Here is a 16,478-nt window from a genome sequence, read left to right as displayed (position 1 = left end):
TGCTTCTCGGTCATCCAACTAAGTACAATGTTAACCCCGGTTTCGTAAAGGAAGCTGGGGGTGGATGATTTATGTAACGGGAAGTTCCTGGAGAATCTAATATTCTTAAGGATAACCCGGTCATGTAACGGAGTACAAAGTCAGACCCAGTTCCAAGAAAGAAGCTGGGGGTGGATGATTCATGTAATGGGAGGTTCCCAGAAGAATGCTATATGTAATTTTCTCAGGGATAACCCAATAATTACGAACAAAGTGATAAACACTAAACTCCCACTGTGGTCGCCAGTTTGTTTTCGTCGAAAGTCACCTTAGTCATTGATTTCATTAAACTTTAAGCGTTACAAATGAATCCAAATAACCGCTTCCGAAGCCCTATAAATACAAGCCTAGGGCCTCCTTTCAGCAAGGCGGAGTTATTATCAAGACGTGGAGGTGCTGCTGGATTGAGGAGTCAAGGAGCACGAATTTCAGCGAAGGCAAATCATATCCCGGCGAACTTCGGCATAAAGAAGGAGCTATTCGAAGGATCTGAACCCCGTCTGTCCGTCCCTTGAGATTAGGCTTGGTCTTAATCTCGAGAAGAGCCCTGATTTCGCTTGGTCGATTTCAGCGCTTCAAATCAAACACTTCCTCGGCGAAGGCGAAGCTCTGCCGAATTTTCCATCAACCGGATCCAGATCTAAGGCGGTCCACGGATAAACCCCGGCACAGGCAAAGATCCCACGCAAGCAGGAGACCGATAAACGACCTCTCTGCGTTTGTTTTGACAAGAGTTGTAATTTTTTGTTTTCATTGTGTAAGAGTCTTATAAAAAGACTATCTTTTTTTTGTTTTCATTGTAACGACTAAAGTTGTAATGAATACCGCAATGAATACATCAATTTTCGACGCAAACATATAGGTAATGAGGTGTGGGGTGCTCTTCGATCTATGGGTTCTTCAAAGGAACCCGGCCTAGATAGCTTCCATGCATTCTTTTTTCAGTCCCAGTGGTCTGTTATTAGCCCAGATATTTCGGTTGCATGTTTGGGGATCCTAAATAGGGGCTCATCCATCAAGTCTTAGAATAAGACCAATGTGATTCTCATATCTAAAAAGGATTCATCTGAGACTGTGGCAGACTTTAGACCCATCGGCCTATGTAACGTGGTCTATAAGATTATCACGAAGACCATTGCTAATAGGCTGAAGTGGGTTCTTGGCGGATTTATCGGATGTTTTCAGAGTGCTTTTGTCCCAGGGAGATCTATTCAGGATAATGTCATTGTTGCTTTTAAACTTCTCCACACATTGCAAAAGAGGAGACGGGGTCAGTCTGGCCATATAACACTAAAGTTGGATATGAGTAAGGCATATGACAGAGTGGAATGAGGGTTTATTGACAGGGCCCTTCAGGTCATGGGTTTTCCAGATCATTGGAGGCTTCTCATTTTTGTTGGATATCATGTCCCCAAGATATAGCTTTGATGATAACAATTTATTCACTATGTGTATTATTGTGTACTAATATATCAATGCAGATATCAACTTTAAATAAGCTCAAGATATGTGAACAAAAGTGCAAGATGAGCTCAAGGCAATATGAAGTAAAGAAGAGGAAGTGCTTAAACATATACAATGTAAATTTTACATTTTATTTACTTAGAATTATTGTACAAGCCTTGATTACTCACAACACATACACATACATAGTGTTTAGAACACACTAACACATGCTTAGTATGTTGGTTAATAATAGAAATTCCCTATGTTAACTATTAGAGTTTATAGTTAAAGAATGATTATCCAAATACTTCATTCATATCATTTTTACCCCTTCGTAGTCGACCAATAAGATTTATAGTCGACTACATGCACACTGATTAAAATATTAAGTTTTTGTCATTTGACAGTGTAGTCGATTATTGATAATTATAGTAGACTACTCACGCCTTAGACAGATTTTCAAGTTTCTTGCAAATGACAGTGTAGTCGACTACTTAAGACTTAGACAGATTTTTAAGTTTCTATAAAAATACAATATAGTCGACTAATGACTATATGTAGTCAACTACTAAGGTTAAATTCAATTTTTAAGTTTCTGTCAAATTACAGTGTAGTCGACTACTAGACAGTATAGTCGACTAATAAGAGTTGAATCTAAATTCCAGAAATTCTGTGTTTACAGAGTAGTCGACTAATGATCAGTGTAGTCGACTACTAAGAAAAATCCTGACTTCACAGAGTCTGTTGAACTCAGTGTAGTCAACTACTAGGAGTTATAGTCGACTACAGAGATAGTTTTTCTGATATTTCAAGTTTAAATTTGTGACTGTTTGTAGCCATTTTTTTACCAGTTAAAATTGGTTTAAAAAATTGTCTTTTCAATGGCTATAAATAAGTACTAAGTTCAGAAATTTGCACCATTGATTCCTAGTTATAAGCTTTAACATTTGTGCATTCTCAAGAGTTCTAAAATTCATAATATTGCCTAAGTGTTGAGAAAAGTGAATTCTAAAATAGCCTTTGATCTTCATCCCATATACAAAGTATTAAGGCATTTTTCAGAGATTAAAAAGTTCTCAAAGCCACTACTACACATCACTACACATTCAAGGCTTATAGGAATTATTGTTGTTGATTCAAGAAAAGATCTCTCGGGTGTGAGAGTTATGATCTCTTGGTGTAAAGATTATGTGCAATCTGCATGGTCTTACAAACTGGTCAGTTTTTCTTTTTGATTTTATAATAGTTTTCAAAATCATAGTGGAACTATTAAGCGGGATTTGTTTGGGGACTGGATGTACACTGAGGAGGTGAAACTAGTATAAAAGCTTGTGTTTGTGATTGCAAATGTTGTTGTAGAGATTGTGTGCAATTTACATGGTCTTGCAAATTAGTCAGTTTTGCCTTTTGATTTTGTAATAGTTTTTAAAATCATAGTGAAACTCTTAAGCGAGATTTTCTTGGGGGCTGGATGTACACCGGGGAGGTGGAACCAGTATAAAAGTTTGTGTTTGTGATTGCAAATGTTTGTGATTGTTGCTATCTTTCTTGCAATTTATATTCTACTTTGCATAATTTTTTAAAAAGAGCACTATTCACTCCCCCTCTAGTCTTTTAGTGTATATAGATCAGATCCTACACTTGGTATCAGAGTAAGGTGAAGGATGGCATCATCAAGTATAACAAATACATCACAATTCAAAGAGAGACATTCCACACAACGACCACCTCTCTTTAACGACACAAACTACAACTATTGGAAGTATCGGATGAAGATCTACCTCTAATCTCTTAGCTATGATCTATAGAACATTGTAGAGACGCAATTTACAAAGCCTACGACTCCTTAAACCGAATGGACGGTTGTTTAAAGGACAAATGTAAATCTGGAATCTAAGATGATGAATGTACTATTTTGTGTGTTGGACAAGAATGAATTTAATCAAGTGTCTACCTCTACATCAGCACATCAAATTTGGCACACTCTTGAGGTAACATATGAAGGAATTAACAAAGTTAAAGAAACAAAAATTTTTTGTTCTTGTTCACAAGGTTTGAACTATTTAAGATGAAAGAGACTGAATCCATCACGTAGATGTTCACAAGGTTTACAGATATTACTAACTCATTGATTAGACTTGGCAAAGAATATACTCAAGTTGAGATGGTAAGAAAAATCCTACGAGCACTAACTCCGGAATGGAAGAAGAAGACTACAGTGATTGAAGAAGCCAATGATCTATTAACTCTCATCGTAGAAAACCTTATTGGAATTTTGATGGCATATGAAGTTCAAATTGAAGATAGAAAGAAGGATGACGAACCAAAGAAAAAGAAGATACATGCTTTCAATACATCTTCCGACACCGATGAATCTGACGAACATGATGAGGATATTGCAATAATTACTAAGAAATTCAAACGATTTCTTAAGAAAGTTAAGTTCAAATCAAATAAATTTAAGAATACTAATAACTCTCCTTTGTGTTTCAATTGTAATAAGCCAGGTCACATAAAGAAGGATTGTCCGCTACTTAAGTCAAATTCAAAGTTCACAAATTCCAACAATTTTAACAACTTCAAAAAGAAGAAGAAGAAGAAGGCTATGGAGGTGACTTGGGATGATAGCGACGATTCATCCTCTTCTGACGAAGAAAAAAGAAGAAGAACCCGCTCACATGTGCTTCATGGCACAAGATGAAGTAAATGATTTTTTAGACAATGAAGAACTTTTAGATGCTTTTAATGAACTTTATATTAAGTTTAAGGATTTAAATGCTAATTGAACTTTATATTAAGTTTAAGGATTTAAATGCTAATTATAAGATATTAAAAAGTAAAAATGATAGATTAAACTTAGAATTAGTTTTTTAAGGATTTAAATGCTAATTATAAGATATTAAAAAGTAAAAATGATAGATTAAACTTAGAATTAGTTTTCTCAAATTCTTCACAAATTGAAGAATTAAAGGAATTAAATGACAAATTATTTTTTGAAAATAGGTTATTAACTAAAAATAATGTCTATCTTAGATCTGAATGTAACATTATGAAAAATAAAATTTTAGATTTAGATAAGAACATGGCTCCACTTAAACTTAAATATGAAGAGTTATTCTTAAATTTAAACAAGTTTAATAAAGGAAAAGAAGACTTGAATGATTTATTATCTTTTCAAAAGTCTTCTAGTCAAAAATTTAGTTTAGGATATGTTCATAAGAAGTATGAAAATGTTTCTAGTACAAATCATGCATCATCTTTATGAATAACAATGTTAGAAAATTCCATGCACCATTAACAAGGAATATTCATACTAAAAATAATCATGCTATATTTATATTCATTTGGGTGCCTAAAAATATTAGTATGCATGAAAGAAACACTTATATTTCAAAATTTAAGAAAAACATATGCAACTAAAATAATTATATTTATGTTAACAAATTGAAACCAAATTCCATGTGGATTTGGTAACCTAAGTGCTAATCCAATAGACCCAACATAAAAGGGTACGAATACTTAAACATCTATTTTTTAGGCACCTAAAAAAAATGGATACGAGATAGTGGATGTTCCAAACATATGACCGGAAACTCTCAAATGTTGTCTTCAATTCAATACAAAGAGGGAGGCATAGTTACATTTAGAGACAAAAACAAAGGTCAAGTAATAGGTATTGGAACAATAGGTAACATTAACAAATCTCTAATAGATAATATTTTATTAGTAGATGGTTTAAAATATAATCTTCTAAGTATAAGTCAACTATATGATAAAAAATTTAAAATAATATTTGAAAAATATTCATGTCTTATATATGATCATGATTTAACAAATATCTTGTTTAAAGATTTTAGAAAGAAAGATATATAGGTTTTATCCATGAATTTTTATTCAAATGATCATTGTTTAGTTGCATTTTTAGATGATTCATTATTATAGCATAGAAGATGTGAACATATTAATTTGAAAAATATTTTATGTATTTCTAAAAATAATTTAGTAAATGGCTTACCTAAAATTGTAAATAAGAAAAAATCATTTTTGTGACGCATGTAAATAAGGAAAAATGCATAAATCTTCTTTCAAGTCTAAATGTATTATTTCTACAAGTAGATAATTAGAATTATTACATATGGATCTATTTGGTCCTTCTAGAATTGTATCTTTAAATGGAAGTAGATATGCATTTGTCATTGTTGATGATTATTCAAGATATACATGGGCTATAATTTTTAAACATAAGAATGATGCTTTTGATAAGTTTCCTATATTTTGTAAAAAGATACAAAATCAAAAATTCACTACTATTGTCACTATTAGCAGTGATTATGGTGGTGAATTTAAAAATGAATTATTTTCTAATTTTTGTAAAAAAATGGTATTTCACATGAATTTTTCATTTCCTTACACTCCATAATAAAATAGAGTTGTTGAAAGAAAAAATAGAACTTTATAAGAATATGATAGAACAATGTTAGTTGAGTCTAATCTACCAAAATATTTTTGGACCAAAGCAATTAATACTGCATGTTATGTTTAAAATAGAATTTTATTAAGACCTATTTTAAATAAAACAAGTTTTGAATTATTTTACAATCGCATTCCTAAAGTTTTTTATTTTAAAGTATTTGGATGTAAATGCTATATATAAGATACAAAAGAAAACTTAGACAAAGTTGATTATAAATCAGATGAAGGTATTTTTGTAGGTTATTCTATGCATAGTAAAGCTTATAGAATTTTTAATAAAAAGACTTCTACATTAGAAGAATCCTTATATGTTTCTTTTGATGAATCTAATTCAAATTCTAATAATAATGATAATAATCATGTTAATCAATCAACTCCTATTGTTGATGATAATACTAATGATACTAATGTTTTACCTAAAGCATATGTAGAAATTAGAAATTATCCACGTGATTTGATCATTGGTGATATTTCTCGTGGTGTACAAACTAGATCATAATTAAACTTATTTATACATGTTGCATTTGTTTCAATAATAGAACCTAAAAATATAAAAGAAGCATGTAAAGATGATTTTTGGATAATTACTATGCAAGAGCAACTCAACCAAGTTACAAAAAATAACGTTTGGGATCTTGTACCTAGACCTCAAGATAAATTCATTATAGGAACCAAATGGATATTTCGAAATAAATTGGATGAATCCAGACAAGTTATTAGAAATGATTGGTTGCACAAGGTTATAATCAAGAAGAATGTATTAATTATGATGAAACCTATACACCGGTTGCTCGTTTAGAATCTATAAGAATTTTACTTGTATTTGCATGTTTTGTGGACTTTAAATTATATCAAATGGATGTTAAAAGAGTATTTTAAATGGTTTTATTAAAGAAGAAGTTTTTGTAGAACAACCTCCCAGATTTGAACATGAAAGTTTTTCAAACCATGTTTTCAAACTTAAGAAAACTTTGTATGGTCTTAAACAAGCACTCCGTGCTTAGTATGATAGACTAAAAAACTTTCTTTTAACTTCCAGATTTGAAATTAGGAAAGTTAATTCTACATTATTTATTAAAAAAAATAAAGATATATTATTAATTCAAATATATGTAGATGATATTATATTTAGATCCACTAATAATGATCTTTGTCAAGAGTTTGCTAAGACAATACAGGATGAATTTGAAATGAGTCACATGGGTTAACTCAACTTCTTCCTTGGACTTCAAATCAAAGAATTAAAGTAAGGAATTTTCATCAACCAAAGCAAATATGTTAAAGAATTATGCAAACGCTTTGGATTGGACAACACTACTAGCAAATCAACACCAATGAGTACAACTACATCACTTGAAAAAGATAAAAATGGTAAGAATGTTTATCAAAAGCTTTATCGAGGTATGATTGGATCACTTCTTTACATTACAGCTAGTAGACCCGATATTATGTTTAGTGTTTGTTTATGTGTAATATTTCAATCTAATCCTAAAGAATCACACCTTAAAGTAGTAATTTTTTTTAGATATCTTAAAGATACTACAAATTTTGGTTTATTTTATCCAGAGAATAGCATATTTGATTTATTATCATATAGTGATACTGATTTTACTGGATGTAAATCTGATAGAAAAAGTACAAGTGGTACGTGTCATTTCTTAGGACATTCACTTGTATCTTAGTTTAGTAAAAGCAAAATTCAGTATCATTATCAATAACTAAAGCAGAATATATTGTTGCAAGTTTTACATGCGCACAAGTACTATGGATGAAACAAATATTATCTGATTATGGTATAGTTTGTCCCACATCCTTCATAATGTGTGACAATTCTAGTGCCATTAATTTATCTAAAAATCCTATTCAACATTCACGTACAAAATATATTGATATTAGACATCATTTCTTACGTGATCATGTGCTTAAAAGTGATATTTCATTAGAATTTATATCTACTGATAAACAAATTGTAGATATACTAACAAAACCATTAAAAGAAGAAACTTATGTTAAATTGAGAAGGGAATTAGGTATATGTTCAATTAAAGATTTAAATTAATTTTTAAAATCAATACATATGTATACGCATCCTTAATAGTCAACTAATTAAGTTAGTAGTCAACTACATGCACAAGCATTGTATATATCACATTCTATCATTTTCTTAGTAGTCGACTAATAGGAGGAGTAGTCGACTAATCTGAGTTCAACACAAATTTACAGAATTCTGTCAACAATAGTGTAGTCGACTACATTATAGTATAGTCAACTACTTACACTGGCAGTTTCACATTTACAGTTTTTTTAGCATATTGGATCTTTTACCCATCAAACCCAAAACCCAATACCCATTAAACTTAAGTCAAATTGATCTCAACCATTCATTATTTACCAGATCAATCCTAGCCTTAAATATACTTCTATTTAGATCAAATCTCAACCATACACTTGAAATTTTGATTTAATCCTAGCCATTGATTTTTACATAAGAAACCACCATAACTCCTAAACTACCCACTCCCTCACATTACCAAAACCGACAGTAAACCCCTCTCCCTCTTCAGTTCATCTGATTCCAGGTTAGGATATCCTCAAATCTTTCATTCTTTCTCAAAATTTCCAAAAACTCTTGTTGTTTCTTGAGTTTTTCAGTCCTTGTAGTCGACTACAACTTCAATTAACCGACTACTACCATTAAGTAGGGTTTCAACAGTTTAGTAAGTTTCTTTCTCTTGATCTTTCTCAAATTTTGAATAAAAATCATGTCTAGATCTAAGAGGCCTAGGTCTGGTCCTTCTAATGTTGTGGAAAACTATTCAATATATCTAAAAGACCCTACTTTGCTTGCTCAATTCCAAGAATACCAAACTTTCAAAATACTACCTGGCAAATATGTTAAATTTGATGACTTTATCACTCACAATTTTAGTGATTATTTTGCAAATGTTGGAATGTTAGATCTATTTTCCTATGAAAATAAAAAATCACATTATCCTCTTTTGGTCTAATTATTTTACATAAATATCACTAGACTTCTTGAAACCGATAGACAATCCGATGTTCTTAACACTCTTGTGAAAGGAGTTGAAATCAATCTAACTCCTAAGAGACTAGGAAAATTTTTCAAAATTTCTTATCAAGGTGTTAGTCTTCCCAGTATCAAAATAACAGATGAAAATATGCTTTCAAATCATATTTTCCTTCCCGGACATGGCAAACCACTTAATCACTTCAATAAACTTAGGTCTATCCCTAGGTTTATCACCCGAATTCTTGCCTACAATGTATTTCCAAAAACGAGGAGTTTTCATTTTATCTCACTTGACTTAGCCAATGCCCTATATGCTATTATGGCTAATACTCAAGTAAATTGGGCTGAGGTTTATTATGAAAGTCTTTTAGTTCTACCTAAGGGATCTCTTCCCTTTGGAGCTTTTCTCACAAGAATCTTCAAGGCTTTTCATGTAGAACTCAAAACTGAACATTCTATGATCCGTTCTATCGAGTTCTTTGATTCCAATGCCTTAACTCGGATGAAATTAACTAACTTTGAAATTCACCAAGATGAGCCTACACAAGAACAAATTCCACAAGATATACCACAATCCTCTCATGAAGCTGGACCCTCTTCAAGCCACATTCCTCCACCTACGCAAACTGAACCTTTGTGCTTTTCTGATGCACAATATAACACTTTGTCTGCTCGTATTCTAGAGTTGGAGACTGGACAACGAGCACTCTATGCTCAGAATTCTTCCATTTTGAGCTATCAAGAAGAAATAAACAAGAAGTTAGATAACTTGGATCTGAAGCTCAGTGCGTATTGCCAAGGAAATCCACCTCCTCTAGGCCCTCCAAGCTAGAAAATCATGCATGCATCATATAGCATTTGGACTAGTTTCAGCTTGTGTGTAATTATGTCAACAAAACAATTAAGTTCTTTGTTTGTTTAATTATGTCAACAAAACTATGTGTTAGTTGTTTGGTTTGTTTAAAACTTATGTAATGTGTTGCTACTATGTTTTATGTTGCTACTAAGTTTGCTTAGTATGTTATGTTATCATATATTCATGATTAATATGTTATGTTATCATGATCAATGTATTCATGCTTAGTGTTTATGCAAAATTTCCTATATATATGATGTTCATGAGCTATATATATTCTAAACAGACTGTGACGATGGAAATCATCAAACTTTTGGTATTTATGGCAAGTCTTTGTCTTCCAATTTGGATGAGTGAAGTAATAGACTATGCTCACAATTTGGATGATCTTTTTTGAAGTATTAGCTCATGAAGAGGACATAATTGCATGTTTAGGATATATGTTCAATTCTTTTTGTTAATGACAAAGGGGAAGAATGGTATTAGAATGTTATGCTATTCTATGATATAGACTTGAATTGTAGACTCTAATATGTTTTTATACAGGGGGAGTAAGTATATAATGTCCTTAATTATTTAATTCATTTGTGATATACTTACATGTGCATAAATTGTTTGTCATCATTAAAAAGGGGGAGAATGTTGGATATAATGTCCCCAAGATATAGTTTTGATGATAACAATTATTCACTATGTGTATTATTGTGCACTAATATATCAATGCAGATAGCAACTTCAAATAAGCTCAAGATATATGAACAAAAGTGCAAGATAAGCTCAAGACAATATAAAGTAAAGAAGATGAAGTGCTTAAATATATACAATGTAAATTTTACATTTTCTTTCCTTAGAACTATTCTACAAGCCTTGATCACTCACAACACATACACACACATAGTGTTTAGAACATACTAACACATGCTTAGTGTATTTGTTAACAATAAAAATCCACTATGTTAACAATTAGAGTTTATAGTTAAGGAATGTGTCTCAAAATACTTCATTCATATCATTTTTAGCCCTTAGTAGTCGACCAATAAGATTTATAGTCGACTACATGTACACTAATCAAAATATTAAGTTTCTGTCATTTGACAGTGTAGTTGACTATTGACAATTGTAGTTGACTACTCATGCCTTAGACAAATTTTTAAGTTTCTGTCAAATGATAGTGTAGTCGACTACTTAAGACTTAGATTTTCAAGTTTCTGTAAAAATACAGTGTAGTCGACTAACGACTATATGTAGACAACTACTAAGGTTAAATTCAAATTTTAAGTTTCTATCAAATTACAGTGTAGTCGACTACTAGACAATATAGTCGACTACTAGACAATATGGTCGACTAATAAGAGTTGAATCTAAATTCTAGACTTGAAAATCCTAACTTCATAGAGTAGTCGACTAATGACCAGTGTAGTCGACTACTAAGAAAAATCCTGACTTCGCAGAGTCTGTTTAAACTCAGTGTAGTCGACTACTAGGAGTTATAGTCGATTACAAAGACAATTATTCTAATATTTTTTAAGTTTAAATTTATAAATATTTATAGCCGTTTTTTATTCGTTAATTGGCTTTAAAAACTTGTATTTTCAAGGGCTATAAATAATTATTAAGTTCATAAATTTGCATCGTTGATTCCTAGCTATAAGCTTTAACATTTGTGCATTCTCAAGGGTTCTAAAATTCAGATTTTTTCCTAAGTGTTAAGAAAAGTAAATTCTGAAATAGCCTTTGATCATCATCCCATATACAAAGTATTAAGGTATTTTTCAGAGATTAAAAAGTTCCTAAAGCCACTGTTACACATCACTACACATTCAAAACTTATAGGAATTGTTGTTATTGATTCAAGAAAAGATCTCTCGGGTGTGAGAGTTGTGATCTCTTAGTGAAGAGATTGTGTGCAATTTGAATGGTCTTGCAAATTGGCCAGTTTTGCTTTTTGATTTTATAACAGTTTTCAAAATCATAGTGGAACCCTCAAGCGGGATTTGCTTAGGGACTGGATGTATACCGGGGAGGTGGAACCAATATAAAAGCTTGCGTTTGTGATTGCAAATGTCTGTGATTGTTGCTACGTTTCTCGCAATTTATAATCTAATTTGCATAATTTTTTAAAAGGATCACTATTCACCCCCTAGTGTTTTAGTGTATATAGATCAGATCCTACAATTTTGGACTGTATCTCCACTTTCTTACTCTCTTCTGCCTTAATGGGCAGACTGTGGGTTAGGTCACTCCTACTCGTGGTCTGCGACAGGGATGTCCACTATCTCCATATTTGTTTCTTCTCTGTACGGAAGCTCTCTCGGCACTGATCATCAGATAGAAGGAGAATAGGTGCATCAGATGGTTATCTTGTTCATGGTTGGGGCCAAGGATTTCTCACTTGTTCTTTATAGATGACTCTTTGGTTTTTATTCAGGCTTTCCAGGCTGCTGCACAGGCTGTCCAAAGTACTCTACTGCTATATGAGTTTGTAACTGGTCAGAAAGTCAACTTTCAGAAGTCTTCCATCACCTTTAGCTCATGTGTAGATGAGGATACTAGGGCCTCTATTTTCTCTGTCTTGGGGCTTGATAGGGTCCAGTCATATGATCGATACTTAGGCCTCCCTTTGATGGTTGTAAGAAGCCATTGTCAAACTTTTGCTTCAATCAGAGACTCTTTTTGGAAAGGAGTCCAAGCTTGGAGGAGGGCTCTTTTCTCACTGGGGGCGAGAGGTTATGGTGAAAGCTGTTTTGCAGGCGATTCTATGTTATGTGATGAGTATCTTCCGCATTCCCTTTCTTTGTGCAGAGAGATTGAGTTTATTATTATGAGATTCTGGTGGGGATCGACTTCTGGTGAGAGGAAGATTCGCTGGGTTAGGTGGCAGAAGGTTTATCAAACAAAGTTAAAGGGTGGTCTAGGCTTTAGAGATCTGCAGATGTTTAATCAGGCACTGGTGACTAAGCAGGCATGGAGGATCATTCAGGATCCTTCTTCTCTGGTTAGTAGGGTTTTTAAGGGAAAGTATTTCAGAGACTAGAACTTCCTTTCAGCCGGTGCCGGCCCTGGCTGTTCTTATTTATGGCGGAGCATTATCTGGGGGCGAGAGCTCCTGGCCCGAAGTCTTAGATGGAGGATAGATGATGGCCAGATTATCTCTATCAGTGCTGATCCATGGATCCCAAGGTCCATTTATTTTAGGCCAATCACTTCTCCAATTGACCCTTCCAGGAGGGTGGCTGAGCTGATCTCTGCTTCGGGTACTTGGAATTATGATTTGATTGCTAATTCCTTTTGGCAGGTGGATCGGGAGAACATTTCACTTATTCCACTGCCCACTTCTCCTGTCCCTGACAGGCTTATTTGGTATTATGAGGAGAAGGGGTGCTACACAGTCAAGAGTGGATACCAACTTCTTCGCCGCACTTTGTCTGATGCTGCTTCCACCTCGGATTCTAGGGTGGAGAAGTGGTGGTCCTTGATCTGGCAGGTGGAGATCCCACCAAAGATGAGAGTGTTCCTTTGTCACCTATTCTACGATGCTCTCCCCACCCAGTTGGTTTATCTCGTAGGGGGATCTCTGTGTCCCTTAGTTGTTGTCTTTGCTATGTTGCCTTTAAGACTGCCCTTCATATTTTCACCGTCTGCTCCTTTGATCGTTTAGTGTGGGAGTCCTTAGATCTTTGGGATGTGATTGAAGGCTTTAGAGGTACGTCTTGTGATGATTTTCTATTCCATCTCACCTCGTTTTGCCCTGGGAACTCTCTAGTTTCGGCTTTCATGGCCTTGTGGTTTATATGGAGGGAAAGGAATATGTTCTCTTATGGTAGTGATGTTAGGGAGGCTTCAGTCTTGGTGACTCGGATTCTCTGTTTTGTGGAGGAAGGGGATAGGGTTCGAGGCCTCTCTCGTGACATTGATACCCCTTCCAAATGGCCTTCTGCTTGGTATCCCCCTACTCTTGGTCTGTTAAAACTCAACACAGATGCTGATGTTCTTATGGAAGGAGATATTGTTGGCTGGGGAGGTGTTATTCGGGACCACTATGGGCATATGATTGTTTGTTACTCTATGGGGCTTAGGGGTCCTATGACTATGGATCATGCGGAGTTGTTAACTGTCATGGAATGCATTCTCTTTGTTCGGCGTATGAACTGGAGGATTTCGGTGATAAAGATTGACTCCCTAAGGGTTGTCTCCTTAGTAGACTCTCATTCTCCTTTTGCTACCATGGCTCCTATTGCAGATGAAGTTCACGCTGCTTTGTCTGTTATTGGTGGCTCTAAATTTTTATAGTGTCAAATATTTAAATCTTTGTTTGTTTGCTTTCTTATACATAAATGGGTAGTTTTCTAGGGAACCCCCCTAACTTAGGTCCTATTTCACGTTACCACTCTTTTTTGATAAATAAATAAATAAGGGTGGCAACGTGAAATAGGGTCTAAGTCCCTAAACTTTTTAGAAAACCACCTTTAATTATACATTTTCTAGAAAACCACCCCTAATTTTAATTTTGTTAACATTGAACCACCTATGCACTTTTCATTCAATTCTCAATCCAACAAATTATATTTTGATAATTTTACCCCTACACATGTTTAATTTTTTTGAGCTTTGCGTATTATGGTTAAATATTTCAATTAGTTTTTATTTTTAATTTTGACACTACAAAATGTTTCTTTGCCCACAATGTTTTTAGGAAAAAAATACCTCAAAATAAAAATAAAGCCCCTCAGAGTCTACATCAATTTTCATTTGATATCAAAATGTTTTAAGAAAAACAACACCTCAAAACTTTAACAAAATTTAACTTTGCTACAAGTTCAACTAAGTTTGATCTTGATATACTAAATTGTAATAAATTTAATTTTGATTGCTAAAGTTAAAAATTTATTACAAAATTTAATTTTGATACCCAAATTTATAAAACAAACTTTTAGGGAAAATCATCAAAGTATTAATTTTAGATAGAAAATTGGGTGGAAAAGATCATGAGTTGTTCTATGTTAATGAAATGATGGCTAGGGATGGTTTTCTGAAACTTAAGTAATCCAATGGTGATAATATGTAATAAGGTCTAAATTACAAGTGTTATTCTTAAAGAAATCGTAAATAAATTTTGTAAGCTCTCAAATTGTCTATTTTTTAATTTCAGGAAATGTGGTTGAATGTGGCGATTGAGGAAATATCTTTAGCTTAATATAATTTTTAAAATACTTAAATAAAATCTTAGCTTATGTATATACACACCCACACACATTAGGATAGGGTAGAATAATTGGAGCTTATAATTATTAACTAGAGTCAATTAGGATACGATAGGATAGAATAATAATGTAATATCTAAAAAGATTAAGATTAAGAGTATTTTTATCCGTAGGAGTTTTTCCCGAAACTATATATGTGTGTGTTGTGTGTGTATATACATATTGTTGTGGATAATGTCAGATACGCTCTGACACCCGTTCTGCGGAATTTGCCCTACCGGATCTTGTGTTAAGCAATGGAAAAAAGAAATCACTACAAATCCAAAAAATAATTGCAAGAACAAAGAACACCGAGTTTTAACGAGGTTCGGCAACTTGCCTACGTCCTCGGGAGCCACACAAATGATTTCCTTTATATCAAAGAAGATTACAAAGCTTGTATAAGAGTAAATCTCAACTTGAGATTTCTCAAAAGAATCAACAAAAAAACAATCTGTTGTTCAAATAAAAAGGCGCGAGTTTTCCTACAAGAAAAACTCCTCTCTTAATAAATGCTACAGGAATCTCTGATTAAATGAACGAGTTTTTCCTCTGAAAAACTCGTGCTAAAGTAACGGCCGCCACCAGAGAATATCGCTGAGAAGAAGAAAAGAAGCGGCTACAACTTCTTATCTCGTGCTCATGGGTTTAAATACGAAAACCCTAGCCAGACAACTGGGTCCAGCTGTCTTCCAACATCGCAGGCGAACAAAAGGGGAAGAGGCGATCTTCGATTTCGCCTGGGAGAGTCGACAACGAAATTCGCCTGCGCCCCAGCTCCAATCTCGCCATCGTTGGACCTCGCCTGAAGCCCTTCGCGAGCTTGAAATTCGCCTGGGAGAGATCCGCCCGCGCCTAATGCCTTCGAGCTCGCCTGCAAGCTCTTCTCGCTCGAGCTCGTCAACTGGAGTCACCTGCAACCAGACTCCGCTTGCAGCCCTCAAATCCGCCTGCTCGAGTTCTGCGACCTCGCCTTCTCCAACTCAGCTTCGCCTGAAGCCGCCGATTCGCCTTCAAGAGGATCTAGCCAGCGGGGCATCTCCGAACTCGCCAGCAACCCTGCTCGAGCTCGCCTCCGCTGTCCATCCTCGCCGGAGGTCGCTGCGTCGGCCACTGATAAGGTAAGGGTCTACACCCATTACCAACGCTGTCCATCCTCGCCGGAGGTCGCTGCGTCGGCCACTGATAAGGTAAGGGTCTACACCCATTACCAATAATCTCTCACTTGGAGACCATACCGTCATCAGCAAGCTTTCTCTTAACAAGCATCTTCTTCTGTGTGGCTCCGCCCTCATCTCTTACATATGAAGGCCAACTGAAGTTGCGCACAACTCTAGTTTCTGAATGGTGACTGCTTTAGTCAACATATCTGCAGGATTTTGGCTCCCCAAAA

General features: G+C 34.3%; 1 protein-coding gene across 1 annotated transcript; it reads left to right on the top strand.

Annotated features, from left to right (window-relative positions):
* Positions 1-10,140: 10,140 nt before the first annotated feature.
* On the top strand, positions 10,141-14,135 carry LOC109827371. The gene is made up of 4 exons (XM_020394368.1): positions 10,141-10,161; positions 12,274-12,840; positions 13,141-13,329; positions 13,461-14,135. Exons 1-4 carry the CDS (start codon positions 10,141-10,143, stop codon positions 14,133-14,135), a joined length of 1,452 nt encoding a protein of 483 aa, XP_020249957.1.
* The last annotated feature ends 2,343 nt before the right edge of the window (positions 14,136-16,478 follow it).

This window comes from Asparagus officinalis, unplaced genomic scaffold, assembly GCF_001876935.1.
Source record: "Asparagus officinalis unplaced genomic scaffold, Aspof.V1 AsparagusV1_Un169, whole genome shotgun sequence".
In the NCBI taxonomy this organism is placed as follows: domain Eukaryota; kingdom Viridiplantae; phylum Streptophyta; class Magnoliopsida; order Asparagales; family Asparagaceae; genus Asparagus; species Asparagus officinalis.
Note: the sequence above shows the minus strand (reverse complement) of the source record. Positions and strands in the feature narration are given on the sequence as shown.